Source organism: Stenella coeruleoalba (assembly GCF_951394435.1).
Source record: "Stenella coeruleoalba genome assembly, chromosome: 1".
Classification (NCBI taxonomy): domain Eukaryota; kingdom Metazoa; phylum Chordata; class Mammalia; order Artiodactyla; family Delphinidae; genus Stenella; species Stenella coeruleoalba.
This window is the reverse complement of record NC_137169.1, coordinates 162,288,765-162,316,732: the sequence shown is the minus strand read 5'-3', so window position 1 is coordinate 162,316,732 and position 27,968 is coordinate 162,288,765. Positions and strand designations below refer to the sequence as shown.

General features: G+C 55.6%; 1 protein-coding gene across 3 annotated transcripts; it reads right to left on the bottom strand.

Moving 5' to 3' along the window:
• Positions 1-1,715: 1,715 nt before the first annotated feature.
• IKBKE (inhibitor of nuclear factor kappa B kinase subunit epsilon) lies at positions 1,716-24,026 on the bottom strand. Of its 3 annotated transcripts, XM_079935749.1 has the most exons (22): positions 23,829-23,934; positions 23,142-23,231; positions 21,361-21,475; positions 20,544-20,684; positions 20,047-20,176; positions 18,852-19,033; positions 18,220-18,380; positions 17,308-17,418; positions 16,831-17,010; positions 16,035-16,231; positions 15,208-15,272; positions 15,026-15,117; positions 14,779-14,865; positions 12,384-12,459; positions 12,156-12,268; positions 10,232-10,308; positions 7,592-7,631; positions 6,748-6,849; positions 5,336-5,432; positions 4,478-4,590; positions 4,196-4,267; positions 1,716-2,501 (listed from the first exon to the last, which is right to left on the bottom strand). In XM_079935749.1, the coding sequence occupies exons 3-22, from the start codon at positions 21,445-21,447 to the stop codon at positions 2,468-2,470; spliced, it is 2,157 nt and encodes a 718-aa protein (XP_079791875.1). In that variant the 5' UTR covers positions 21,448-21,475; positions 23,142-23,231; positions 23,829-23,934; the 3' UTR covers positions 1,716-2,467. The 3 variants fall into 3 exon arrangements, with proteins under 3 accessions (XP_079791875.1, XP_079791873.1, XP_079791874.1); XM_079935747.1 differs by lacking the exon at positions 23,142-23,231 and having other exon boundaries at positions 23,829-24,026; XM_079935748.1 differs by lacking the exon at positions 23,142-23,231 and having other exon boundaries at positions 12,384-12,453; positions 23,829-24,026.
• Between the last annotated feature and the right edge of the window lie 3,942 nt (positions 24,027-27,968).

Sequence of the window (27,968 nt, the reverse complement as noted above, 5' to 3'; positions counted from 1 at the left end):
CTCCGCGGCAGGCATGGCACCCTAGTCACCCACGTAGTTCTAGCCCCTCGCCCGGGCCCTGGCACACTGCAGGTGCCCGGTTCACATCTGAGCAGCTGAACGGGCTCTTCATTTTAAGTGTCATGTTAGGAATCACTACGGAGAACAGAGGTCGTCAGACACGTGATGACCTTACAAGGTTCTGGAGGAACTGGACAAGGTCATGGGCCTTGGTCCAGTTCCTTGCTCCCTACTGAGATGGCATCAGAAGCTCTGCAGAACTATTGGGGGGGGGTCACCCATGTCAGTGGCTCTGCAGCATAGGAAAAAATTGAAGCTTTCAAGTATGTCCCCTGCTGGGCTTTGCTCGTGAGATCATAGAGCCAATCTGCACTTGGACTTCAGGGATCCCCTGGCTCCTTTGCTGAGCTCCACCAAGCATGTGGGGTCCAGAAGCAGCCTAGCTGCCAGGGGAAGTCCACTGTGGGACTTCCCTGCAGGGCCATCGAAGAGCCGTGAGTGTCAGCCTGAACTTAACGCAGGCGGAGCCGCCCAGAGGTGGCCCAGTGTCCAGGGCCATTGGAGCCACAGCTGGCTCCTGAGAACCCAGAACCGGAACCCACTGGGCTTAAGTGGCACACATGAAGCCACTTAGGCCTGATGCAAGCAAACCCAGCGACCCTCCCCCGGGTCTCTAGAGGGTGCTGATCTCTCCACAGAGAAGCAGCCCTGAGGATGTCAGACTCCAGGACCCAGCCTTCCTCACCTCCGCCCTGCTGGGCCATTGGAACAGCCTCTGAGGATGTGGAGGCTCCAAAAACATTGTCAGGGAGGATTTCTAGGGTTAGCTGGGGGTAAAGCATAGTGTCTTCCTGTTTCAAAGCACAGAGTAGGGCTTCTCTCTCTTTTCCCTCCCGTGGTGGGGCTACTTCACTGCATCACCCTTTCCCCATCCCTAGGCTAGGTGGGTAGTCCAGCCCTGGTTAAGGGAAAGCTGGGTATATTGCAGGGGAAAGACTAAATCTGCACAGATCTGCATGCCTCACCCCGGCATTATTCTAGCTTCTAGGAAAAATGAGGCCTGCTCAGAACAGCCCATAGTACTACTCTCACCTGATATTTAAGGACACAGCCTGTGTTTTGAACAGTGGAGGGGGGGGGGGTGGGGGGAAAGGAACAGGCATTAAGATGGTGGATTTGAGGTTAAAAAAAAAAAGACCCGGGGCTTCTCTGGTGGCGCAGTGGTTGAGAGTCCGCCTGCCGATGCAGGGAACACTGTCTGGGAAGATCCCACATACCGCGGAGCAGCTGGGCCCATGAGCCATGGCCGCTGAGCCTGCGCGTCCGGAGCCTGTCCGCAACGGGAGAGGCCACAGCAGTGAGAGGCCCGCATACCGCAAAAAAAAAAAAAAAAAAAAGACCCTTCTCTGTAAGTTCCAGGCCCTCACAGAGCTCCCCAGATGACAGGGAGCAGAAAAAGAGGAGTGGGAAGGCAAGCCCTCCCAGCAGGAGGGCATGGTCCCTGGGCTCCTCTCTGAAATCAGGGCCCATCTAGGGGGAGGCAGGAAGGCAGGAATCAGGAAGCGAGCAGTCCTGCCCCCATTTCCCAATCCTCCCCCTCACAGATCCCCACCCTGTGCAGTGCCTGATTGGTTGCCAAGCACACCCAGCTGAGCCTTCCCACCTCCCAGATGCAGCCCCGTGAGAGCCACTCAAACAGAAAGGAATGTCAAGTTTATTTCACTTCTTGAAGATGCGGGCCTTGATTTCCTCAGGGCTCTGGACTTACGGGCCTGTGCTAATTGGCACGGCTACTGTTGACACTGCTGGCTACAAACCCCAGAACCCGGTGGTGCCTCAGAGGGACAGGGGAAAGGGTCCCCGAGACACTGGCATCCGGCCTCGACCACGTGCTTTCTCAGCCTTAGGCTCAGCCAGACCAGAGGAGAAGGGAACTTGGGCTCTGTCATGCCTGGGGCCACGTGTGGTAACCCTCAGATATCGTGGGAGCAGGGAGAGGGCTGTGTGTTCAGTGTAGAACACCTTAAGAGGAAGGAAGACTGAGATGAGGTCGTTTGACCCCAGGAGGCCTCCTCTTCTGTTCCCTGAGGAGTAAAGCCCCGTAAACCAGAGGGGGTGGGAGGGAGCGGCTTTCGGAGCCTCTTGTCCCCACAGCCCGGCCAGGTTCAGCTATACAGGCCAGGGCAACAGAGGAGCTGTACCTGATTCCACGTAAGATTCAAAGGTCAGCCTGGGCAGTGGGGCCAGGATCCAGAGATGGCCTGGTGCCCCACGTCCTGCTGTGCTGCTTCCCGAAGAGAGGCAGTGGAAGGTAATGCTGGCAAAATCTCCTGGCCGTCAGGCAGGAGAGAGGTAGGCTGATGAGATGTGACCAGGTATCGTCCTGTGTTGGGTCCCCCAGTGCAGGCAGGAGAGCAGTGTCTGAACGATTCTAATGCTTCAGGATTCCTCGTGCACCCCCCAGAGTTCAGATGTCAGGAGCTGATGGGACCCTACTTAACCTGTAAAGAGAGGCTCAGGTTAACTTCCGCCCAGGTAGAGAAGCCTGCCGACCATACTCCAGGGCCCAACACAATCAACTTCCAGAACACCAAGCCATTTGAATCCTCAGCTCTCCTCTTGTAGCATCTGTGTCCACCGACAGGAACTCTCTGGTTCCCATCCCTGACTACACGTTAGAATCATCTGGAAAGCTTATAAAAATCCTCAAATCCAAGCCGCACCTAGAGTCTCTGGGGACAAGACCTAGGCATCTGTACTTTTAAAAGCTCCCTTGGTGACTCCAATGCAGCCAAGGGTTAAGAGGAGGGGAAAAGGAATTCAGATTGTTTCTTTAGGCTCTTTGGTTACAGCTCTGAACAAGGAAGCAAAAATTCACTAAAATAAAATTTTGAGCTATCTGTAAATAGACTACATATCACAGCGAGAGAAATTTATGTCAGCACTAAAATTATAACTTCCTGCCCCTGAGGGCTAATTTGGAAAGTTTTTCTAAGAAGCTGTCAAATTTCCTCTTTGCAGACATTTAAGAGGATGGGTTCTCCCCTTGCTGGAATGGAACGTGGGATGTCCTCAACCCAAGGACCCTCTGAAACTCCAGGAACAACCATGAGCTCTGCTCCTGGCTTCCCTACCTCCTGGCCCCAATTCTGGCACCCCAGACTGGCGTGACCTCTGGGGAACACCTACCATTTGGTGAGTCCCCCTTCTGGGCACCCTCCCCACCCCAGCACATTGCATATCTCATCCTGTTTAATCCCTGCATTAACACAATGAGGTAGGAATCACTATGCCTATTTTTCAGCTCAGAGCCAAACAAACCTCCCAGGGTCACACAGTTTGTAAGAAGCAGAGTCAGGGTCAAACCCCGTTGGAATCTCTGCAGACTCTTTCCACCGTGCCACTGGTTCCCAAACGGGGAAGTGACAGACATAGGATGATGGGGAGGACGTGGGAGGTGCGTGCACGCACGCGTGAGCGTATATATGTGTAAACAGGGCTGACTTTCAGGGCGAGGACCATCCTTGATTCTGAGATTGTATTCTTCCTTCTCTTTGGTGTTAAAATGCACCTTATAAAGGGGGACTTCTAGATGGCATGGATTTTTCCCTTTCAATTCTGCTTACTGGGTAATGTGAGAAGTTGGTCACTCTGTTATTTTCCAGTTTTCTTTTGTGAATTTTACTGGTGTACAAAAGCCAAAAGGCTGAGCCCTGCTGCATCCGCCAGCATCTTCCCCAGTACCTGCCCACTCCCCCCTGCCCCTCAAGGAAGGGACTCGATCAGGTGATGATGCAGAGTCTCTAACACTGGGCCTGCAGCCCCGCGCAGTTCTCCCCAGCTCTGTGCTGCGTTTCCTGGTTCATCACCATTCTGAGGATGGTCGTAAAGGTGACAGGAGCTGGTTTGCATGGGACGTGAGGCAGAGTCCATGTTCACAGAGAGCTGGACACAGCCGCAAATCCACGTGCCTCCCAGCCCCCATCTCTGACTGCACCGAGGCGCATATCCTCCAGACTACGGTGAAAGCCTACACCTGGTGAGGACACCGACTCACCTGTGCACAAGGCTCTGCTGTGACTGGAATATGGGCCCCCGTCATCAAGCCTGCTCGGGGATGCACGGGGCCTGTGCCCCAGGGGCGAGGGCAGTCTGAGGGCCCAGCCTCCCCACTGCCCGCACAGCGGGGTCTCACCCTTCGATGACGCGGTTGTTGTCCTGGAGGTCAGACGCCAGCACCTTCATCTCCTTGCAGAGCTCTTGCATGCTGTCCAAGGCAAAGGCAAGAGAGGCGGCGGTGGCTAAGGCCCAAGTCGCTCTGCCCAGACACCTTCCAGGGAGGCCCCCCTTCCTCCACAGCCCCACCGAGCCTCATTCCTGCCTCCCGGGCCTGGCAAGAGGCGAAGCCCCTAACACACACACACACACACACACACACACACACACACAAGCACACACCCCTCTCTCTGGCACTTACTGGAGAACCAGGTCCTTTAGTGCAGGGCTAGGATAAGGAGCTGTAGTGGGTGGTGAGGCCTGAGCCCCCTTTGTTCTGTCCTGCAGGAGCTGGTGAGATAGCCAGTCAAGGATCTGAAAGAACCACACGTTAGTCAGAAAGGATAAGCCAGCTCATGTGTGGAGGGCAGCGGACGTGTGGGGAGGGGTAAGAAATCCGTGATACAATGGCCCCCAGCCCGCATCCCTGGAGTGTCAGGAATTTCCCACAAGCCCCTCCTTCTCATCCTGGGAGCACAGCTGGCACAAGCACCATCACTGTGTGCGCTTGTGTTTAGGGGTGCAGACTGCCAAGCTCCTGTTTGTGTCTGACCTGCACCTGTCATGACACAGTTGGAGCCAGGAGCTGCAGAGAAGGGGTGGGGGCAGCCCAGCACCATCTCAGAAAGAATGTGCCCTGTGCTAGGGGCTGGGGAAGAGCATGTGGGCCTTGCTCCTTGAAGAACAGCCCTTCTCTGTCCCTGATGGCAAAGCAAGTGGCTTCTCAGAGCGGCCTGAGTTGGTCTCTTCTAGGAGAGCGGATCAGAAGACAAGGAGCGTTCATATCGCCCCCCTCAGTGAGCCTCCCAGGCTGCACAGGGCAGAGAGGGAGATGTCTCAGCATTTTGGAGCCTCTGCCCTTGCAGCGAGTGGCCTTCAGTCTGAGAACACTAGGAACTGCCGTCCACACTGGTGGATCAGAGACCTCCCATCCACACCAGAGTGTTTGGACTTGGTCAAGGGCAGCTCTGCCCCGAGGCAGGGGAATGGCCCGGATGCCCTCCAGGTGCCCGACTGGTCCAGTTCTCCTCAGCAGCCCCGGGGCCCCGAAGCTCCCCACCTTGCTGAGGCTCTCCTGGGCTCCCTGGGCTTCTGTGTTACAGGCGGCCACGGAGCAGCCCACCAGGCGCAGGTGGTTCCTGGTCTCATGCACCACCCTCAAGAGAGCAGAGAAATGTCAGAGCCTGGCCTACTCACTCTCACCGGGGCCCCCCCAGCAGTTCGGTCACCACACAGACACGCAGGAGAGGTTTTCCAGCCGGCAGAGGCTGGAGCTGGTGGGTGCCAGGCACTGGCCTCCCTCGCTGCCTCTGCCCTTCCAGCTGTGCCCTCAGCCCTCACCTGTCCCAGGTAAGGATGCTGATGAGCACTCTGACCGGGGCTAGTGAGGGTCCTGGCGGAACCACAGTGGGAGCTGCGAATACACCTGTGTCAGGCCGGGCCACACAAGCCGGCGAGGGTGAGCAAGGGCCCGGCTCAGGCTCTGGAGAGGCAGGGACCGCCTGCACTGGCACACTTAAAACGGGAACTGCCCACGTTCCCATTTCCAGAGCAGATCAAAGTGAAGACTCTGTTATGAATTCTCTTCTCTCTCTAAGTGGAGGGAGAGAGGAAGAACACTGCCCCACGGCACAAAACATACACCAAGTCCTGGAGGGGTTCGACCAGTGGTCGATCCTCAACTCTGGTTACACATTAGAATCACACAAGGAGCATTTAAATACTGCCATCCAAGCCCTACTCCAGACCAATTAAGTCAGAATTTGGGGTGGCTTGGCTGGGGGAGATGGAAACGGTATTTTAATGTAAGGGTAGGTGAGTGTCTGAGTCTCAGCCCCATAATAAGCCCACAGGTCACGTGGGCCACAGAACCAGCAGCACCTGGGAAACTGTCCTCTTGTCTCAGGAGGGGAAGGGGGAAGGCGCTTGTCTGAGAGGCAGAAGCCAAAACTCCTATAAGGGACAGTGTGCAAGGGGGGGTTCTACATAAGGGCCTCTGCCTGCCCCTGCTTCCCAGGCCACTTGTCCTCATCCCAGAGGGATCTTGTGTTTTCCCCAGAGAGGGGGCTTCTGAACACAACCACCTGGGACATGGAAAGAATCTAGATTTTAGAGGCAGTCATACCCATGTGCCAGTCCTGGGTCTGCTATTTACTAGCGGTGTCGTATTAAGGAAGCAACCTGTTCTCTGAGCCTCAGTTTCCTCATCTGTGAAATGGGGTGATAGTATCCACTGCATAGGGTAGACATTGCGGGATTAAATGAGTTAATGTATAGAAATCACCCAGCATCCTACCTGGTCCACCCGGGGCCAAAAAACCACCCCCCCTTTTTTTTTTTTTTGCTTTTGTTCTTTACTACCACCTCCCTCTCAGTCGGGGCTCTGCAAAGCCCAGGGCTGTCTGAAGCCAGGAAGGGCCAGGCCAGGAGGGCCCTGGGGACCATGAGTTCAAGAGTGAGGGCCAATGTTACCTCATTCTCTTGCCATGCGTGACCAGGGATGCCTGGTACTTCTGCACACGCTCCTCCTGGAACACCTGCAGGAGCCTTTTGGCTAAATGACTAAAATTCACCCTGAAAAGACAGAAACAGAGGCACAGAGATGAGAAGCCAGAGCCACCTGAGCACAAACCTAGCATCCCTGGGTCTTCATCACCCAAATGTCCAGCCCCTGGCTCCACAGCAGGGCCGCCTCTCCCAAGGCGCCCATCCCACTTAATGTGCATCATGGCGAGCAGAGTGGCTGGCACAAAGCAACTCCAACAGAGGGATGTGGGAGAAGGACAGTGGACCTCAGGGAACACACACGCTCTTGAGCTCAGCCCCCAGAGGAAAGGAGAGATGGTCGTGTGTGTGTGTGTGTGTGTGTGTGTGTGTGTGTGTGTGTGGAGTCAGGGGTGGGGGCAGAACTGGGGGAGTGAGTCCCCAAAAAAGCATAAAATCATGGAGGACTTCCTGGAAGAATAGAGTGTCCAGGAGACAGAGAAGCAGAGGGAAGCCCAAAGGAGAGTCCAGGCAGAGGCCAGAAGTAGAAAGTAGTAGGTGGTAAGGCAGCGAGGACACCTAAGGAAGGAAATCCTTCAAACAATCGTGTTCATAGCAGAAGTCAGTCCAGTTCCATCACGACTGCTGCTGAGAAAACACCCTCCCCTGGCCCCAGACAGCCTTCCCCAGAGGCAGTCAGCCCCTTTCCTCCTGCCCAGCTGTGGCCTGGGCTCAGGGCCCTTTACCACCTCTTGTCTGGCACAAAGACTCGCTCTGCCCTGGTGATGCCCACCCTCCTGCTCACCCGCCTGCCAGGGGGACAGGCACTCACTTATCCAGCTTGTGAATCTGCTCCTCGTTGTAGCCAAGCCCTGAAGGAAACAGACAGGGCCAAGGTCACCTATTCAAGCAGTCAACAGAACCGAACAGCGCAAGGGTTGGCAACAACTGCAAAGCGAAGGCAGCAGCCTGGGCCCTGCTCCACGGAGCTCACAGCCCAGCGGAACCAGGAAGGACAAACGGAGGGAAACAAGCACCCAAGACACTGCATTATGACCAGGTAGGGGTCCACCTGGGCCAGGCAAGCCCGCAGTGGAGGGAGTGGAGGTAGGGAGTGGAGGGATGGGTGCTCGGGGAACACTTCAGGTGGACAGTGGTGGATGAGACGGGGCTTGAAGGATGTGTGGTCAGCCCTGACCCCTCATCCAATCCCCTTCCCAGCGTGGCTGATGCCTACAGCCTATTGACCCCATCCCTGAATACTCAGGCTGCAGGCAGAGCCACCTGGGCTCTGCAGCAATGCGCTGGATAAGCCAGGCCACCACCCTCGACCTCCGCTTTTCAGCCCAGCCACTTCTGCCAGAAGGAGAACTTTTGCCAGTAGGGCTGAAGTTTTCACTACCTTGGCAGCTTCCTGATGCTCTCTGTGCTAGGGAGATGCTGCCTCCTCCTGGGCTTCAGGGGAATGGCCTCTGAAGGCCAAGATGAAGTGATGAGGAGATTCACCTTGCTGCCTGCCCCCACCACTCCCCTGATAGCAGAATCACCTCCCTGGCCTCTTGGTCCTGGGCCCTGCGCTCAGCCAGCTGACTTATGAAGTCCAAGCGACTGATCTGGGATGAGGCCCAGCTCTGCCTCCTCTTAGCGGGAGGCTATAGGCAAGTGATTTTTGCCTCATTCATCACATGTAACACACAGGATGGGTGTGAGGGTAAAGTGAGAAAGTGCCCTGAAAACGATGGAGCATTTTCCAGAATGGCACCTTTCCACACCCCAAGTGTTGGCGGTTAAGTGTTATCCTTCCCGGTTCATTTTTAACTTTAATAAAGGACTCTTGCAAACCAGTACAAATCAAACTCTTTTTGAGGCTGTAAAGTGGGGTGGTTTAAAGCACCTGGACCTAGGTTGCTTGGGTTACTTAACCTTCCTGTGTCTCAGTTTCCTCATCTATAAAACGGGGAGGGTAACAGTGTCTAGAGCATTAAATAAATTAAGAACATGCAAAGCCCATCGGACTGTGCCCAGCACATGGGAGGCGCTCAGAAGTGTCATGGTCACAGGATGACGGAATCCCAGTGACGGAGGCAGAAGAGCCTCTGAAGGTCTCCTAAAATCACAGCAAAGGTGGCCAACTGGGTGTTAGGCCAGCTTCTTGAGCCCAAGGTCCCCCTGGTTTCAGGGAACATGGGAGTCTCAGTTCTCCTGTCTCCTGTGATGCTCCCCCTCCAAGGTCAGATCCAGAGGCGGGACTGAGTTTCCCATCTTCTAGAATCTGCACGTCCAATGCGGTGGTCGTGTGGCGGCTGAGAACTTGCAATGTGGCCAGTACGGCTAATGTGACTGCTCACCTGAATTTTTAATTTTAATTGAATGAATTTGACTAAATTTAAAAACTGAAGCAGTGTACAATGTTTCTTCCCCATCAAACACAGCTTTATTATTTTGGTAAGAGTACATTTCATTTTGTTAAAAAATGAGCTTCCAAATAGAGATGGCCAATGAGTGTAAAACACACGTGGGATTGTGAAGACAGCACCAAAGAGAATGTAAAGTATCTCTTTAATAATTGTTTCTATTGATTACACGCTGAAATGACAACTTGAATATATTGCATTGTATCAAATATGTTATTCAAATAAATTTCACCTGTTTCTTTCTACTTTTTAAATTTTGGCTACTAGCAAACTTAAAATTACAAATGTGCCTGGCATTGTATTCCTATGGGACAGGGCTTTTTAGATAATCCTAGGGACAGAAGAGAATTTGCAGTCAGGCGCAAGCCCTCAAGTATGGATTTCCTGCACATTAGGAAATGCTGGGGGGCATGGGAGGGCGAGAGTGTCGGTGGTCGGTTCCTGGAGTGTTAGCTCCGCAACCCCGAGAGTCACCTGGAGCCTCCCCAGGCTCCCCCCACAACCCCCGCTGCCATCAGCCCCAGCCCTGGGTTCGACCCTCCCCTAGCCCATGATGGGCGAGAAGCTTCCCATCCCTGGGCCTGTAAATGAGCTGCCCCTGCCCAGAAGGTCTTAGTGAGGCTCCGTAGATAATGCAGGCCAAGTGCCTGGACTCATGACTCCATGGTATTTCTCCCGATCCTCCCTTTTCTGGAAAGCCTGACTAACACTTCAGTGAGCCGAAGTCACAACGGATAGGGAAACACTCCTTAAACTGTAAAGTGCCCTGCAAAGGTGAGGGGTCTCTTTCAAGGCCACCACGTCTATAGCATCCAGGCCTCAGCTGAGCCCCGATGTGGCAACAGGCAAAGGTGGAAAGGCTTCATGTCCCTCACTGGGGTGCAGGCAGCGGCCTTGCCCTAGACCAGCGGCACCCGGGCACCACGGAGTGCCACCCGCATAGTGGGCCTCCAGCAGCGCCACTGGATGGAGTGTTAGGGACAACCAGCTAACCCAAGGGAAGGAAGGGGGGAGGGAGGGGAGAGCATGAGGAGTGTTTTGCTCTCCCTGTGGCTCACCTGGCCTCATCCTGGATTTCTTGAACTGTTTGTAAATGAGATACATCTTGTCCAAACAGCACTGAATCTGCTGGATGCTGTGGGCACGAGACAGGGACCAGGTGATGGAAGAATCAAACAGCACAGGTAAAGGGTGAGGGAGGGGAAGGGATGGCGGTGGGAGGAGGGAAGCTGTCTCCCTGCAACAGGAGCCTCACTGCCATAGTTTTGGGGGCCAATCTGGGAGTGACTCTTCTGTTTCTAAACTTGTTTGAGGTACCCTCGGGTTAGCCATCCAGTCACCTCTCATTCCTGTGTTTATTCTTTCTCGCTTTCACACACACACACACACACACACACACACACAAGAAGCCAAGCAGGACAGGCGACAGGAAAGTGGCCTTTGCTACACAACAGGGCTTGAGAACAGGCTCCGGGAAGGAGCCTTGGACCCTGAAACAGGAGAGCCTGGCGGTGGCAGCTGCGTGTGGGAGCAGAATAGGAACTTCTCTTCTGTCACCTGGCAAGGGCAGAAGTCATGCTTTCTGAGAATACCCAATGCCTGGTACATAGAAGGGACTTCAATCATGAATCAACAACCCTTGTTTAAAACAAGAATGAATCAAGGTCTTTGGTCCTGCCTGCAGGCAGGGGAATTCGGGACATGACCTCTCCACCCTCTTGGCCTGGGGTTTAAGGTCATTATTGTTTCTTCCTTCCCCTTTTCAGGATACAAACACTTTGTCTGAGATGTTGGGGGTGTTTGTGGGTGGGGGGTTATCCCTCATCCTCGGGCCTATTTAGCTCCACTTCTTCCCTGCAGCTCCTCCCAGGACCCTGTCTCAGCTATTTCTGAAGCTGGACTTGGGGCACAGCGCAAGCGTGTTCCCAGGACCCTGCGGACCCCAGACTCCTGCCCTCCTGGAACCTGGGGTGGACAAGACCCCAGGTCCAGTCTTTATCCAAAGGGCTTGAGCCAGACGTATTCCAAATTCAGAACTATCTTCTGATTTGAGAAAGGTGGTCCATTATACATACACTATACTGTGGAATTCCCTCGGAGGGCATGGTCTGGGGCAGTACTCCCTCATCACATGCCCTCAGTCTTCAGAGAGCTGAAAGAATATTCATCCTAAGTGAGATAAATAAAGACTAGGAAGGGCTTCGTGTCAGTTGAGGTCAGGTTTTACAGCCAAAACAGCGAAGAAACACCCTGTGGTTTTCAGAGCTTTCTGAATTCAGAACTGAGGACCGGGCATGCGGATCTGCCAGGGCGCTGACTGCGGGGGGTGTGGGGCTGTTCCAGGAGCCGGACCACGTCCAGGTCAGAGCAGAGCGGGAGGCAGGGGCTCCACACACCGGGCTGTGAGGGCAGGGGTGCTGGGGATTTTTCTGTCTGTTTAAAGGGAGACTGGGGATTCAGATCTCGAAAATCCCTGGCGCAGGCCAAGCACGTAGGCTTTGGAGGTAGGCAGACCTGACCTGGAGCCTTACGTCTGGCATTTGTCATTTATTGCCTTGTGTCTCGGGGCAAACTAAGCTCCCTGAGTGAGCTTCCTCACCTATAAAAGGAGCATAAGAGTAGTAGTATCGTTATTGTTTTGAGGATTAAATGATAGAAGTAGGAGGACCTATTCGAGGGTCTGACGCAGAGCAAGGGTTCAGAAGAGGTAGGGAACTCAATTATTCTTTTATTTAGAACCATTGCACCTGCTAATATTTGTAATTCACTCTCTAACTCCCAGGTGGAGGCGGGACCCCAGATCTTTTTCTCCTTCTGGCCAGTCTCATGGGAGGCTCTTGTACATTCCTGGATCCCCTACCCCTAGCCCCAGGCCCCAGCATCCTTGCCAAGATAAGGGAGAAGGCAGGCTGATTCCTAAAGAGGCTACTGGGCCTTCTGTGCACCCCCCAAACCCCCCACCAAGAAGAAAATCTCACAGACCTTCTGTCCGCATGTACCTGATCCCGGTTCTTCATCAGCTCAGAGCTCAGGTTGCTCAGGGTCATCTTGGTCTCTGTGATGTTATGGGAACATCTGGAGAGGACCTCAGCCAACTGCGGGACACAAAGGTAGACCCCCGTGGGGGCCTCAGCTGGAGGCTCCGATGGGAAGCCTCCCCACACCCCACTCTACGCCTGACAGCCCCTCACCAACCCCAGCCTCACTCACGGTCCGCAGCTTGGACCTCAGCTCTGCGGCCCTCTTCAGTTCCTGGATCTCAGGCACCCCAGCCACGTTGCTGAACCTCGAGGGAAGGGTTAAAATCGACGTGAGGAACATGACAACCAGACACCAAGTGTGTCTTGGATTGGATCCTGGTTGGGATGAAAACAGCTAGAAAAGAACACTTGGGGGCTTACCAAATTTGAGTATGGATGGGTACTACAGAGGAGATGGAATGTTTTGACACAGAGGGGGCAGAGATCATAAGCTGAGAAAAGCAGGTTATAAAACAGCAAGTAGGGCTTCCCTGGTGGCGCAGTGGTTGAGAGTCCGCCTGCCGATGCAGGGGACACGGGTTTGTGCCCCGGTCCGGGAAGTTCCCACATGTCGCAGAGCGGCTGGGCCCGTGAGCCATGGCCGCTGAGCCTGCGCTCCGCAATGGGAGAGGCCACAACAGTGAGAGGACGGCGTACCACCAAAAAAAAAAAAAAAAAAAAAAAAAATTCAGGTTCCGCTGTGGGAGGAGCTAGTGGCTTCGGACCTTAGAAGAACCGACAGGTCTGAGCATGTTCAGAAAAGAATGAGATTGCGATGCATGGGAGCTGGGAGGCCTCCGAGGTCATCCAGTCCCCTCATTTTGAAAATGAGAAAATAGAGGCCCAGGTAGGAAAGGCGACAATGGTCTGAGGCTAACAGTGAGTTAATGAAGAGCTTGGGCCGGGCCTTCTGACCCTCGGCCCAGCGCTCTTCCTCGTGGGAGAATGAAACAGGCCTCAAAGCAGGCACTAGCCTGACCCTGAGCTCTCCACACCCACCACGCCTCGGAGGAGGCCTTGGAGCCAGAACTGGAGACACAGCGGCCAGCAGACCCCAGGACTCCAGCCCTGGGGCTAGCCTGTCGCTCTCCACACTCGTCAGCCCAGGGAGGGTGGGCAAACAACCAGATGCTCTCTCTATATATTTCTTTCTCACTCAAGAACCTAGAATAGATCCTTGTTGGTCATGTTAGCAAGGTCCAACCTCTCCTCTGGACCCTAGGACCTGCCTGCACTCTCCCCTTCCCTCTGTCCCTCTCCAGTTCCACTGTGGGACATTCTCCACTATGACTGTGGCTTCAGCAAACCTCAGCAGCACCTCCCCACCCCTCCAGTCACGTCTCTGCATAGGGCCTTCCCACCCCAGGTATTTGCTCACATTCTGGCCTTGACAGCCTCCCTTCTTCCGGGTCTTCCTGGCTGCGTCTGCCCATCTCTCGTCTCCCTTTACCCAACCGTCCTGCCATGCACACATGCTGGGGAAGGGCTGTCCTCCAGGGCCGTCTGCAGGCCTGGGGCCACATCCAGCCCTGGAAGCCCACTCTGTGCCTGGGCAGATGTCTTCTCAGAGGGACTCCACCACAGCGCTGCTGGCGGATCCTGCTCTCTGCAGCCCCTCTTCTCTGTCCCCACTTGAAGGTGGCTCAGCCATGCCGGGGGCTCATCTGGAGACTCTCCTCCCTGCCTGGCCACCACCCTGTCTACCCCACGGTCAGTGTCGCTGCTGCCGAGCGCCAGGTGGAGGGCAAGTCTGCAGTGAGTCACCCTGCTCCTGGGAAACTCCCAGGACCTTCCTGAGGACAAGGGCTGTGGGACGTGACAGCTAGGACACCGGGCCTGTTTGGCACAGTCTCTGCTCTTCTGCCACCACCTGTCACCGGGAGAGGCTCCAGCCACCATCAGCTTCCCTGGGCCACAGGGCTCCCACCTCTCACCTGTACCGTAGCCCCTGCTGCCTTCTCAGCAGCGCGCTGGCCGGTGGAGTCTTCCTGCTTATCTCCAGACCCTCCAGCTTGATGTCCTCCTCCCCAGTCTCTCCCTTTCTGTAACCCACCACGCCTAATTAGCCCAAGTCAGAGGAGTGGAGGGTGTGGATTTCCAAGGACTGGGGAAGGGGATCCCGGGAGGCGGGGACAGTTTCAGGCCCAGAGGAAGCAGGAGGAGGTGTGTGGAGGATGAGACCGCCTAGGTCTCCATCCTGGCAAGTCCAGGGGACCGTGTGTGAGTGTGAGTGCTTCTCCCAGAGCCCTCTCCAGGGCCTGGTGCAGGTGAGCAGTTTAAATCTTCAGAGGGGGGACTGGTAGGACAGAGGCCCCTTCCTGGGGCAGGGAGGCTGCCTCGGTACCTGGCGGGGCAGTGCCCTCACAGGTCCGGCCCCCTGAGGTGAGGGACTGGCTGGTGGGGGCAGGGATGGGGCGGGAGCGCCCTCTCCGTTCTAGCATGGCAGGGAAGTCGGGAGCTCTGGGTGGGAGGGGACAAGGGGCATTGTTGGAAAGATTGGGGTGAGGAACAGACAGAAGGAAGGGCTGATGGGTCTGAGCGGGGCTCATGCCGGCCGCGGCCCCCACCCTGGACGGAACACCCACCTCTCAGTGCCGAGGCTGCTGCTGAGGAAGAGGAGGGCCATCCTCGTGACCTCCAGCGTACGCCTGCACGTGGCCTGGAGTACCTCCCTGCCAAGGGGAGCCTGAGTCAGAGCTGCTTTCTCCCAGGGGACTGAGGGCACTGTGCCCATAGGCACAGCCCCAGGGTGGTGTTGGAAGGGGTCTGGGCTGCCTGTCCTACCCTGCCCACCCTCCTTGCCCTCCCCACCCAGCCCTTGGGGGTACTCACACGAACCAGTGCAGTCCCCGAAGCATCAGCTCCTGCCCTGTCAGCAAGGCCTGTGCCAGCCGCAGGGCCTGGTAGCCGGCACCCAACACACCCTGAAACACAGAGGTGGGCAGGGTCAGGTCCCGTACCCCGAACCCCTGCATGAACTACCCCCTCCCTGCCACCTGGGGGCAACCCCTCACCTTGGCCGTGTTGTAATCTGACTGCAGGTCCACTTTGGGGACAAACTTGGGGATGTCCAGAGCAGCTGCAGATAAAGACCTGGTCTGAGGGGGCTGCCTGTCCGGCCCCAGATGAGGTCTGAGCTCATCATTCCTTATTTCCAGCTCACACTCAGCCCTCGCCACCTATCTGCCACCTCAAGCTTCCCAACTCACCTAGAGCCCCGACCTTCTAAGCCTTAAAGGCACTCAATGTGCTTCTTTACAATTGCAGTCCCTCACTGCCCCCTTGTGTCCACTCTGGAGAACTACAGCCTCATGCCCAAGGCCCCATCTCAACAGCAGAAAATAGGCTAAAAGCACCCCTCACACTCCGGGGTTTCAAGGTCAATTCCCCTCCCAGCCTTGGAGACCCTGAAGAGGAGGCATCATTCAAATGAGAAGGAGTGATATTTTTGCTAGAACGTGGAGGACAAAGCTCGGACCCCTGACCACCTTCTCTTCTCTCCAGCAGCTTAGGCTCCTGCTTCCTCCAAACCAAACTATTGGAGGCTTCCCCACCAACCACAGACTGTGGAGACCACATTGAATCCACATCTCCCTGTTTCCATTGTAGTTTCTTTCCCAGATCTTTGGACGCTGCGAAGCAGGTTGGGCAGGCCACCAGCCCGAGTCACATGGCATTTCAGAGGCGTATGCAGAATTAGAACCCAGATCTGCCTTCTACACCCTGGGGACCCAAAGAAACACCCACAAGAAAATGAATCAGTATCCTGGATTATAAACCCCTGCCCCTTGGAAGAGAATGTGAGGAGGAGAAAAGATAAAGCCTGGGTGGCCCTACTCACGGTCCCTGAAGGCCAGCCCCTTGGGGGTCTCGCTGACCATGCTGAACAGGGTCAGGGGGCTGCTTGCTGTCGTGTGGGCGATGTGCTGTGCTGAGACGCTGGGCTCGAGGACACAGAGGTGACCCTCAAAGAGGTACTCCTGGTGCTGGGGGGCCACGTTGGTCTGCTTGTACACGGCCTCCAGAAAGATGGCTATCCTAGACACACCAGAGGCAGAGAGAGGGGAGGGGGAGGGGAGGGCATGTCAGCAGGCAGGATACAGGATCAGGGTGACCCGAAGCCCAGCTAAGACTTTGGGTTCTGCTTTTCAGAGGGAGGGACTGTGTGATTTTTTCTCTAGGGCGGGGAGATGAAGGACAGAGCTCATGTCTTATAGTGGATGGAGACAAAGTGGGGATAGAACTCAAGAAGCCTTCACATCTCTTCCTGCCACACTTCCATTAAAACTCACCTAGTCCCATAGCATGCTCCAGAAATACAGGATTCCATGAGTAATACACTGGGGAAATGCACGGCCCCACACACACACACACACACACACACACACACACACACACACTCACACACACACCCCTCAGGAGATCTATAATGCATCAGCTTTATAAAGTTTGCCGAATCTCTCAAGTCCAGCAGCAAGGAGGCCTGTTTAACGTTAACTTGGTGGAACTAGTATTTTTCCAAAGTAAGATTGGACCCAGAAGCTTCCAAATCTAAACTGCCCACAGAGCACTGCCCAGGACACGTCCCTGTGCTTGGGGAGACAAGGCTCGCGCCGCCCTCGCTCGCGCCCACTCACGTGTTGTGCGCGTGGATGTAGACATGGTGCACGACGGCCTGCGGCAAGGAGAAGACGTGGACGACAACTCGCTGCAGGATGTCACTGGTCTCCGCAAAGAACTGGTCGAAGCCCCAGCACTTGGCCTGCTCCACCTCCAGGATGTTGGCCAGGATGGGCACCAGCTGGCTCTGCAGCCCCCTGCCCCCCGGGACATGCAGACTGTCAGGGGCCGGGGCCCGGAGTTGGCCTCCTCAAGTAGGTAATAGGGGCCTTCCATGAGAATGTCCTGAAGGGCCAGGGCCAAGGGGTGGGATGCAGAGGAAGAGCTGGAAGGGTCTTCCAGCATCCAGATGGAGAAACTGGGGCTAGAAAGGGAAAGTGGTGTACCCAAGCTGCCAGCACACAGGGTGCTCCGCCGGGCCAGGCCTCAGCTGAGAGAAGGACATCGGCCCAGACTTGGGTCTGTGTCTGCCCCTCCCGCAGGGTCCCACTCACATGGACAGCTGACAGGTGATGGGGAGTGTGTAGCTCCACTCCAGGGGCCCGTTCTCCAGCCTCTGAGTGCCTGCGATGGCCCCGGCTGGCTTCTCCGTGGTGATCCGGTACCTGGGGGGAGACAGGACCAAGGCAGCAGGAGCCTCCAGCCCATCACACTTCAAGGGGTGATGGACTCAGCCCGGAGGGCTCAGGGCACTGGGGCAAGTCACCCAGCTGCCCCGAGGCACCCTGAGAATGCAACTGAGAGTCTGGCTAGCAGTCCTGATGCTCCCAGTCAAGTTCTCCACGCTCTCCTCTGTCCATTTCCTCTGCCCCCTCACCACACATCCGTGCCCACCTGCCTCCACACCTGCGCCTGCACTGCGCTCGGCCCCCGTAGCCTCCCCTCCACCTCACTATTCCAACCTCCCCTCCCTCCAAAGTCCAGCTACCCTGACAGCCCCCATCCAAGTCACAGCTTGACCCCTGAGCTGAAGGGGCATGGACCTTCCTGCAAATCCACTTTAAATCTCTTTTGCTCTGGGTCTCCAGCTACTTCTGTATCAGACAGCAGAAAACCATGAGGGCGCCGGGACTTGGGATCAGGAGGCTAGGTCCTTGCCCTTCCCCTTTGCCCCTGGCAGGCTCTGCAACCTTGGCCAAGTCGCTCTGGGAGCCTCAGTTGAGATGTGGTGAGCCACAAATGGAGGGGGGTGCTCAAGGGAAGCCCTGAACTAAGTTCTCCCGTCAGGAAGGGACAGGGCTCAGCCTCTTGTTTGATGGACTGATATCCAAGGATCCAAAAGGAGCCTGCGTCGGGGGCAGACCAGGAGGACCGTGGAGTCAGAGGCAGAATAGGGGACACAGCAGGGACTAGAAGGGAAGGCCCGGGGTCCGCCCCTTCGCCCGCTGCCCGGTGGCCCACCGTACATGATCTCCTTGTTGCGTCGGGGCCCTCCAAAGGGGACGAAGGGCAGGCTGCCAGTGGCCGCATGGTACAGGGTCACCCCAATGCTCCAGAGATCCACGGCGACCCCAAAAGCTTTCTGTTGGGGCTTGTGAAGCACCGCCCGCTCATACATGTCAGGGTGCTGCAGGAGGGGGAACCAGAGAGCTGTCGTGGAGGGGGAAGGGGGCAAGCGCCTGAGCACACCCCATTCAGACCCCCTTCTCCCACCTTCAGGAGGAAACAGAACCGTCAGAATGCATCTCCTTTGTCATCTCAGAAATGGGTGTGGCATGTGCTTATCCAAAGCACCCCTCCCCCCAACCCCAGCCTCTGCCCTGGGGGAAGAGGTGACCACCAGTGCTCCATCCTCCATGAGTATCCTATCAAGGACTCAACTGAACAGGGAGGCCTGGGCAGGCTGCAGCATTGCCTTTCGGCCTTAGAGAACAGAACAAATTGTTCTGGTTGGGGATAGGGGGTGAGAGGTAACCCTGCTGGACACAGGGAGATTGGACAGAGCCCCGTGGAGGGGCACTGAGAGTCACACGGTGAGGGGCAGCCAGCTGCAGGGGAAGCCCTCCGCTCGGGCAGCGGGTCCCCCACGCCCGCTCACCAGGTACTCCTCGGTGCCGTAGACCGAGACGAACTTCTCGTCGTCATCCAGCTCCCGGGCTGCCCCAAAGTCCGTCAGCTTGTAGATGCTCTGCCCCTCCTCCCCGACCAGGCGCATGATGTTCCCGGGCTTGATGTCTCGGTGGACGATGCCGTTCTCCCGCAGGTGGTTCATGCCGGCCACTGGGACAGAGGGAAGGCTGCTTAGTGGCTCTGGCCAGGGACAGCCCAGTGTCAAGGCTCATCTCGGGGGAAGGATCCACATAGACAGAGTGGCAACTCACGGGCCACCGGGGCCACAGGAGCAGCAGGAGAACAGAGACAGGCACAGAGCAAAGGATGGGGGTCCCAAGGAGGTGGGGTGTCGAGGTCCCATTGGGGTTCCCTAAGAAACGGAGAGGAATGGTGGCTGTGTCTCCCAGAGGAGGGCACTCTCCTCCCTACCATTTTTTAAACATTATTATTATTGTTGTTAATTGCGGTAAAATATACCTAACATAAACTTTACATTTTAACCATTTTTAAGTGTACACATCAGGGGCATTAAATGCACTGACATTGTTGTGCTACCATCACCACCATCCACCTCCAGAACTTTGTCAACTTCCCAGACAGAAATTCTACCTATTAAACACTCACTCCCCATCCCCCCACCCCAGCCTCTGGCAATCACATTCCACTTTCTATCTCTATGGACCTGACCTCTCTAGGTCCCTCACATAAAAGGACTCATATAGTAGTTGTCCTTGTGTGGCTGGCTTTTTTCACTCAGCACAATGTCTTCCAGGTTCATCCATGTGTCCTTTCTAAGGCTGACTAGTATCCCATCATACGTATATCCCATATTTTGTTTATCCATTCAGCTGTCTGTGACATTTGGGTTGTTTTTGCCTCATGGCTATTGTGAATAATGCTGTTATGAACATTGGTGGACAACCTCTTTTAAATTTTATTCTGAAATTGGAGTTTTAAACTGCTGATTAGCAGGAATCAGACACTTGGGTTCTGTCTGTTCATTAGCATCTGTGCCAGGTCTGTGAATGGGGAGCCTCTTAGCTTCCAACGTCCTACTGTGTTTGGATACTTGTTCCAGAAATGGCACACCCCTCTGGGCGTCACCTGCTGCTGAGGGCTGGGTCTGTGGCTGGCCTGTGGCGGGGAGGGGCGTCCCTGGTGGGAGTCAGGGAGGGGCTTACCCACACAGCGCAGCACCACCAGGAACTCGTCCTCGGGCAGCCCAAAGGCGTTCTCAGGGCTCTCCAGCACACTCAGCAGGCTGCCGCTGGAGCAGTACTCCATCACCAGCACCTTCTGCCGGCTGCCCCCCTGTAGGGGACAGAGGGAGGCTTGGGGAGGAGGGCGCTTCTTCTCCCCTTCCTCAGGACGGGGTGGCTCACCCTAGAGCCCAAAGCCCCCATTTCTCTAGGTCTCCGCTTCCAGCTGGCCTTCCTTCCTTCGGCCTCAAACTGAGCCCAAGGTCACCTTTTTCAGGAAGCCTTCTTTGATTAGGCCTCACTCCCCATCCTTACTTTGCCCCCAGGCCCCTGGCACCCTTTACCCCTCTCTGGCCAACATTCTGGCCGACCTGCAGATGAGCATGTGCCCAAGTCTCTATTATTATGTGACCTGACCCTTCCCAGCCTGTCAGAGTCGAGGACAAGACCGTCTTCCTCTGACCAAGCACTGGACCCACCGTCTCCTCCACCGCAAAGAGCTTGATGATGTTCTGATGGTTCAGCTTCCGCAGGACCTCAAACTCCCTCACCTGCACCTCGCGGGGTCGCAGGTAGCTGGCCGTGTTGAAGACCTTCACAGCAACCAGCTCCCCAGATTTCTGCCATGGGGGATAACATAAATGGCATCCCTGCCCTGGGAGCGCACCCCCTCCCAGGCCTCCATTCAGCCTCTCCCGCCAGCCTAACCCCAGGGGTGAGCGAAGGCAGCCTGGTTGGGGCTGGGGGCTCCCACCCTCAGCTCCTTCCCCTCCTCAGAGGGTGCACAGCCTGTCCCGCAGCACTGGGAGATGACAGGAGCTTGGCACCCCTGGGACCCTGCAGGGGATGGTTTGTTGTTACTGCTACTGTCGCTATTGGCAGTAACTACGGTGGTAGCTAATACTCCTTGGCCTTAGCAGCAACGTTCTGTCTGGCTTCAGCTCTCAAGTACAAGATAGTGCCGTGCGTCTCGTATTCAGTGCAGCTCTCCGTCAGAATAAAGGCAGGATAAATCCAAACGAGTCCCACTTCCCACCTCTGCTGTCCCTAGATTTGCTGCCACCTCCCCTGGATGTTGGCTTGTGTCTTCATCCCTTTCTCTCCAGCCCCCAACCGTGCCCGACAGAAGCTTCATCCCGAGGAGCCCTCTTCAGATCCCCACACCTCTGCTCCACTTCAGAGGGTGCAGAACAAAGTCAGAGAACCCTGCCCAGCCAGCTCACACCACCCTTCGTGCCCACTGGGGGCCGACTTCCTGGCTGCGAGGGGGCTGGGGTGGGCTGGGCTGCGTCCTACCTTGTTTCGGGCCTTGTACACACTGGCAGTGGCCCCCTGACCCAGCAGGTCATCCGTGTGCCACAGGTAATTGACGGTGCTCTGCATCTCTTGCTCCCAGCTGGCCGGCCACCTTCTGCTCAGAAAAAGAACATCCTGGGGTCTAGGATTCCACCCCTGACCTGGGGTGGACACTGGTGGCCTGACAAGTAGCCCTGCCAAAGACCACCCCATGAAGGGCTCCATGTGGCCATTCCAGAGGCAAGGGGGCAGGGGAAGTGTGAAGCACAGAAAGGTTAAGTAACTTCTCCAGAAAGAAGCACAGCCACTGGGCCCTCAGACCACAGCTGGGGCCTGTCCCACTGCAGGGCATTCTACCTGTCCCGACTCCCCAGGTCCCTGTCAACGCCCTCCCCAGACAGGTCGTTCTGCGGAGACAAAACCCTTTCTCTGTCACTTCTCCCAGGCACTGCGAGTTCTAGGGGTTTGGCATCCAGGCCTGAGATTGTCCCAGGAAGCAGAAATAGTGCTTGAAGCAAGAGCCCCAGGTCAGACAGTGTCAACCACGTCACCACAAATCTCCAGGATTGCAACAGGAGCCTGGAGCCCCTCCCCACTGCTCGCCTGGGCCCACCACTTCCTGCTGCCGTCAGCTAACATGGCCAGGTCAGAGCTGCTCAAGAGAAGAAAGCGCTGCCGTGGAGAGAGCGTGTGGGTGAGTGTGAGTGTGTGTGAGTGAGGATGTATGTGTGTACTTATGAGTGTGTGTGTGTGTGTGTGTGTGTGTGTGTGTGTGTGTGTGGAGGGGGTGGGAGAGGCAGGAGGCCATCAAATCGAAAAGCTCAGGAGCCTGTGGAAGGATCTGAAACCGCTCTACAGCTCTGTTTCCCATCTCTGCCCTCATCCTCTTCTCTCCAAAGGCCAGTTCCTCTAAAGCAGTTGGCTGCAGAGAGTATAGCCTCAGAAGTTACATTCGGTGCTTCTCTGAAGAATAGGGCCATGGCTGGTCTTTATGGGATGGCTGGGAGGAACATAAGAAGGGCCACCACCCCTTAAATACTCTCAAATAAGGCTGAACTAGACAGGGCTGCTTCCTCTTCTATCACCTTAAAGGTTGTCAATCCTAGGGTCACCATGCCTGGAATCTCGCTGTTCCTTAGCTTTGAGCCTTCTCTCTGTAATCTTTTTTTGTTTGTTTTTTTTAAATGGAAATCCTGAGGAGGTCAATTCTTTGAGCCGGAGGCCACTTGGAGAGATCGGAGGTCAATTCCAGTTTCAGAAGATGTATTAGTGTTTGCATTTTATAGAAGCAGCTGAGGGGCTGAGTCTTTATGAAGACAATGTAATAGCTGAGCAGGAACGAGTTGGTGAGCTTTTCCCCTCCGAGGCTGAGGAGGAATCAGCCCGCGGGCCTGGGACTGTGAAACCAGGTAGAGCATCCTGAAATCAAGGCCAAGGGCCCAGCCAGGGGAGATTTCACCACCTTCAAAATCCTCCCCAGGGCTGGTGCTGGGGTAGAGCACAGCCGAAGGTCTAAGGAATGGGCAGTGTGGCATAGAGGGCAGAGCCTAGACAGGCTGGCATGCCCTGGGCTCTGCGCCTGGCCCTGCCAGGGCTATGCTTAGGAGCTGATGGGCAGCACATCTGGCCGGGTCTGCGTGCTCTGTGCCTCCCAGCCCAGCAGCTGGTGCACAGAAGGGCTCACTATCCTACAGCAGCGGTTGGATGGATGGGAGCCAGGAACCCGTCGTCCCACCCACCTTCCTCCTCCTCCAGGCTCTGCAGTACCTAAAAGCACTTACCCTGTGCTCTGAGCAGCCCCCGATCAGGCAAAGACTCTCCCCAGCAAGTGTGTGTTATGCTTTCTGTCTGTGGCAAGTCCAGGAGCTGAGCTACACCGGAAAGAGGAAGGCGGATGAGAGGCACCCCTGGGCGCCGTTTGATTCTCAGCCTCCGTCAAAGGCCCCCGGCCCCAGCCCTTTAACTCTTTCCTGTTTGTCAACCTCTCCCACAGAGCTGGGGGTTTCCAGCCCAATTCCCCAGCTCCAGGAGACTCTCCTCGCCACTCCCACCCCCAGGACCTGGGCCAGTGGGAAGGACCCCAGGAGAGGTGAGGGCAGGCACGAGAAGAAGCCAGGCAGAAGAACAGTACAGAGGCAGAGCTGAAGGCTGGCTTCGGGTGTTGGGAAGCAGAGCTCCGGAAGGGAGCATCGTAGGTAGACTGCAGCTCTCCTCTACGCCACTCCTTCCTTGCCTCTCATGGGCCTCCAAACAGTCCTTGGCAAGGGTGCCCACCTGAGATGGAGCACAGGGCACCTCTGGGGGCGTAGGGAGGAGCCGCCGCCGCAGAGAGATACAGGGAGGGGACGTGGGCCGGCCCGGAGAGCAGCTGCTGACAGGCCAGCACCCCGGCACTCTGCTAAGTGCTGTCTTGCAGCTGCCTGGCGCCCCGGCTTCTCCATTCAACGCCCTCCCTCCCATGGACTCACCCCATCTCGGCTGTGGGGCATGCAGGCTTGTGGGACTGCGTGACGCCCCCCGAGCTTTCAGGGCTTGTTGTCATTCATGGGCAGCGCCCATAGCATCCTGGTGGCCACGGGCCCCGGGAACCTGAAGACGGGCCAGTTGAAGTGGCCGCGTGCCACCCTGGGAGCTGGGAGAACTGGGAGCAGAGGCCGACACTCAGCTCAGCTTGCTGCCGGCTCTCAGTTCTCTCACTTCCTGATTTCGTTCTTTCTCTCTCTTAAAGAGACAGAGGCAGCTGGGCTGCCGCCACTACTCCCCGGCAGGAAGGAGAAAGAGGATGCTCTGAGCTCCCAAGTGGAGGCAACAGGCCCAGAGTCTGAACCACAGAGAGGCCGGGCACCGAGGCTGAGTGGCTGTGGTGGGCCGCTGGATGCTATTTCTGTACCTGCCATGGTTCACTGGAGCAGGGAAGTTCAGACTCAGCCCCTACAGAGCAGGTTGCTCCAGTTAACCAAGTAGACAGCTGCCTGGGAAAGTGAACTTCCCACACCCAGGGGTCTCAGGGAGGTCCAGGACCTATGACCAGCCACTTCTAGAAGTTGGATCTGACTCATCTTCCCAGTGAGCCTGCAGAGGTCCAAGAGCAAGCACTGCCCTCCAGCATGACCTTGAGCACAGTATACGACCCCTGCCAGACAGTCTTCTCACCCAAGGCATGAGAATGGTAACATGACACCATTGGTTGTGTGAGTGACATGGGACAGTATATTTGGAAATGCACGGGCAACTGGAAAGTGCTTTACAGAAGGCACTGAGGCTCATACACCTTCGGTAATTTGTCTGTGATCTTCAGAGATTGCTGGGGCTGGAACGCAGGTGTGTCAACTGCCCATTCAGGACTCACTGCCTCAAACCAAGTTCCCCAGGAGGCTGAAGAGGTCTGCCTGGCTCTGGTCAGCTCCGAGATGGCAGTTGGATAAGAAATGGTTAAAGCCAGGAAATTCCATGTTTCAATAGAAAGCTGGAGGGACTTCCCCATGGCCACACCTGGTGGTTTCCTCTGGCAGCCCCACCCATAGTACAGTGACACCAGAACGGGGAGCCCAGTTGAGAACTGCCTTGTGCTCACATAGATACACTTACTGATGCCCACCCCCCTCCTCGCAAGCAGCCAGGGCTACTGGGTGCGACCCAGAGATGCTGTCCTGCCGTGTCTGACAGCAGGACTAGGAGAAACGTCCCTTAGACCTCTTGTTCTTCACCCAGGATTCCCAGTTTTCCCCCTGCCTGGCATACAGTAGAATTCCACTTCCTTGACACCCTCTGATTAGGCGGGGCCATGTGATTTCTTAACCAAAAGCATTTAATTGCTAAGGCAAGACACCATGCTCCCCCCCAGCCCCTGTGACAGTGTGATTCTGTTAGATGTGGTGACTGCCCTCTCAGTCTGGGTCCTCGAGTGACCACAGAGCAGAGCTCCCCTGCTGGCCCACAAGGGACATGTAGCTTTGGTGAAATCAACCCTTTTCATTTTTTTTTATTTTTTTGTGGTACGCGGGCCTCTCACTGCTGTGGCCTCTCGCGCTGTGGAGCACGGGCTCCGGACGTGCAGGCTCAGCGGTCATGGCTCACGGGCCCAGCCGCCCCGCGGCATGTGGGATCTTCCCGGACCAGGGCACAAACCCGTGTCCCCTGCATCGGCAGGCGGACCCTCAACCACTGCGCCACCAGGGAAGCCCCCAACCTTTGTTGTTTTAAGCCAGTGGGATGTTCAACGTTAACCCAGCCTATGGCTAAAGCTCTACTTTCCCCACCCCCCCACACCGACGAACCTACCTGGTCCTCACCAGCATCCCTACTCTGCTCTCTCTGCATCAAGCCCGCTCTCTTTCCCAGAGTCTTCAGCACCCTGGAGTGCAATGACTGTGTGTCCAGCATTTACTAGGAAGCAGGCACTGTGTGCCGAGGACACAAAGGGGAGACCTAGTCACCCCCTCCTCCAGGAGCCGGGGTTCAGGACAGCATGGTGAATGCTATGAGATATATACTTCAGCAGGGAGTGATTCCGTGAGCCCGGTAGAGGGGGACTGCAGCAGGGAGGGGCAGCTGATGACCAAGAAGGGCTTGCAAGAAGAAAAGATACTCAACCAGACTTTGGAGGGAGGGGAGCTGGGCAGAGAAGAGGGGGTCAGAGGTATGGCATCCCAGGTCATGGGGACACATGCACAGGCTCAGAAGTACAAGGTGGGCAGTGAGCTGCTGTGTGGTGACAGACCAAGTTTCGCTGGGCATCCTCTGTGAGGTCACATCCTCTGTGTGGACAAAAGGAATGAATGTCTTGCCTGTGGTTTTGAGCTGCTGGCCCGAGCTGGGCAGCATGTCCGTTGTTTCATCTGAGGAGGTACAGGAGCCTGGCAGGCTCCTGAGGGGAAGAGGACGCCCATAAGAGGCCTCACCGCATTTTCCTGAGTGGCTCTGAGGACTCATAGAAGTAGAAGTGACAATTCAGAGGTAGCGCTAGGACCAGAGGCACGGGGAGGGGTGGGGGGCGGTCTTTGATGGCAGCTGTCAGGGAGAAAGCTCACATCTGCCTTCTCCAGAGGGAGGCCAAGTGGTGTCCTAGGAAGGGCAGGGCTTTACAGTCAGAGGTCTGAGTCCTGACTTGAGAAAGTCACTCAACCTTTCTCATTGACTTGGTGCAAAACCAAAATGAGATGCAGTGCCTGCTACCCAGTAGGTCCTGAATAAATACTAGGTGCCTTTTCTGCCCCTACGTGGCTTGAGCCTGTTTGTCACAGCTGCCTCACCTGTCCAGTGCCTTAAAGAAGAGGGGAGAGAAGGACAAGGGCCAGTAGGTGTGTGGAAGAGGTGGGCAGTGTGTACTCAGCGTGCCCAGGCATTTTTGAAGGGCTGAGTGTTGAGGTCTTGGAAACTTGCTCCTTGCCCCCTTCACAGGTCGGCTCTGGCCAGGAGCTTTGGGTGCGGAAGCAGGAACAGACACTGCAGCCAGACCTGGCACCACCCCCAGGCAGCGGAAGAGATGCAGTGGGTGCAGCACCAGGCCACTGTGTACTGTCTTTCTTGGTATGGGAAAGTGAGCATTTCACTCATTGTCTTAAACCTTCAAACCTCCTACTCACCATTCCCTCCCACGCTCTCAGCTAAAGGATTTGCAATTAATTCCGCTGAAATAAAAGAAGCGATCAAGAAGGAACTCCCTCATCTTCCCTCCCCTGAGATGGAGGAAGTGAGGAAGCGCCTCCTCTCTAGCCTTTGCTGGCCCTTGCATCTATGCTCTGTGATCTCACCCTCTTTCTACTGGGTCCTGCCCTTGAGAAAACATGCCTCAATATTGTCCATTGTAAAAAGAGAAACCTGGGCCCTTGACCCCTTTTGATGCTCCCCATTCAAAGCAAAGCCTTTGAATGAGCTGCCAGGAGTTTGACTCCCCCTTCCCACGTGCTGCCCAACTCACTCCAGTCAGCTCATTTCCCCTGTATGGCAAGTGCTATTGACAAGGGTGACCTTTCTTCACTGGCCTCATCTTACCCCACGGGCATCTGCCAGCCGATCCTCCTTGTTGAAACATTTCCTTCTCCGGGTTCTGTGACTCTCCCAGACACCTACCTCTGTCACTCGCTCCGTCTGCCCTCTTTGCTGGCTGCTTCTTCACTGGATTTCTAATTATTGGGACCTTCTCTTTTTTTCCATTTGTATATTCTTTCTGGGGATCTCATAGTTTGAATACATCTATAATGCAATAGCTCCTAAATTTGTTTTCAGGTATGATCTGTCCCAAAACTCCATATTCATATATCCAAGAGTTTACTTGATATTTCCACTTGGATGTCTAATAGTCATCTCAACTTTACCAGGCCAAGCAGAATTCTTGACTAACTGTACTACCTCTTCCCCCAGGCATTCACTATCTTATTATATCGTTTCATTTTTAGAGTAACACTATTTTGCTTATTTATCTGTTCTCCCTGAAACCAGAAAGCTCCATTATCTGTTCCTCTGTTCAATACTATACGACAGTGCTTGGCACACGGTCAGGCTTAAACTGACTAACGAATGAGTCTTTGGCATACGTAATATGCCAGGGTTTCTAACTCCTGAGTAAAAGGAAGCTTCATATGCCTATGGATAGAAACATTTAGGTT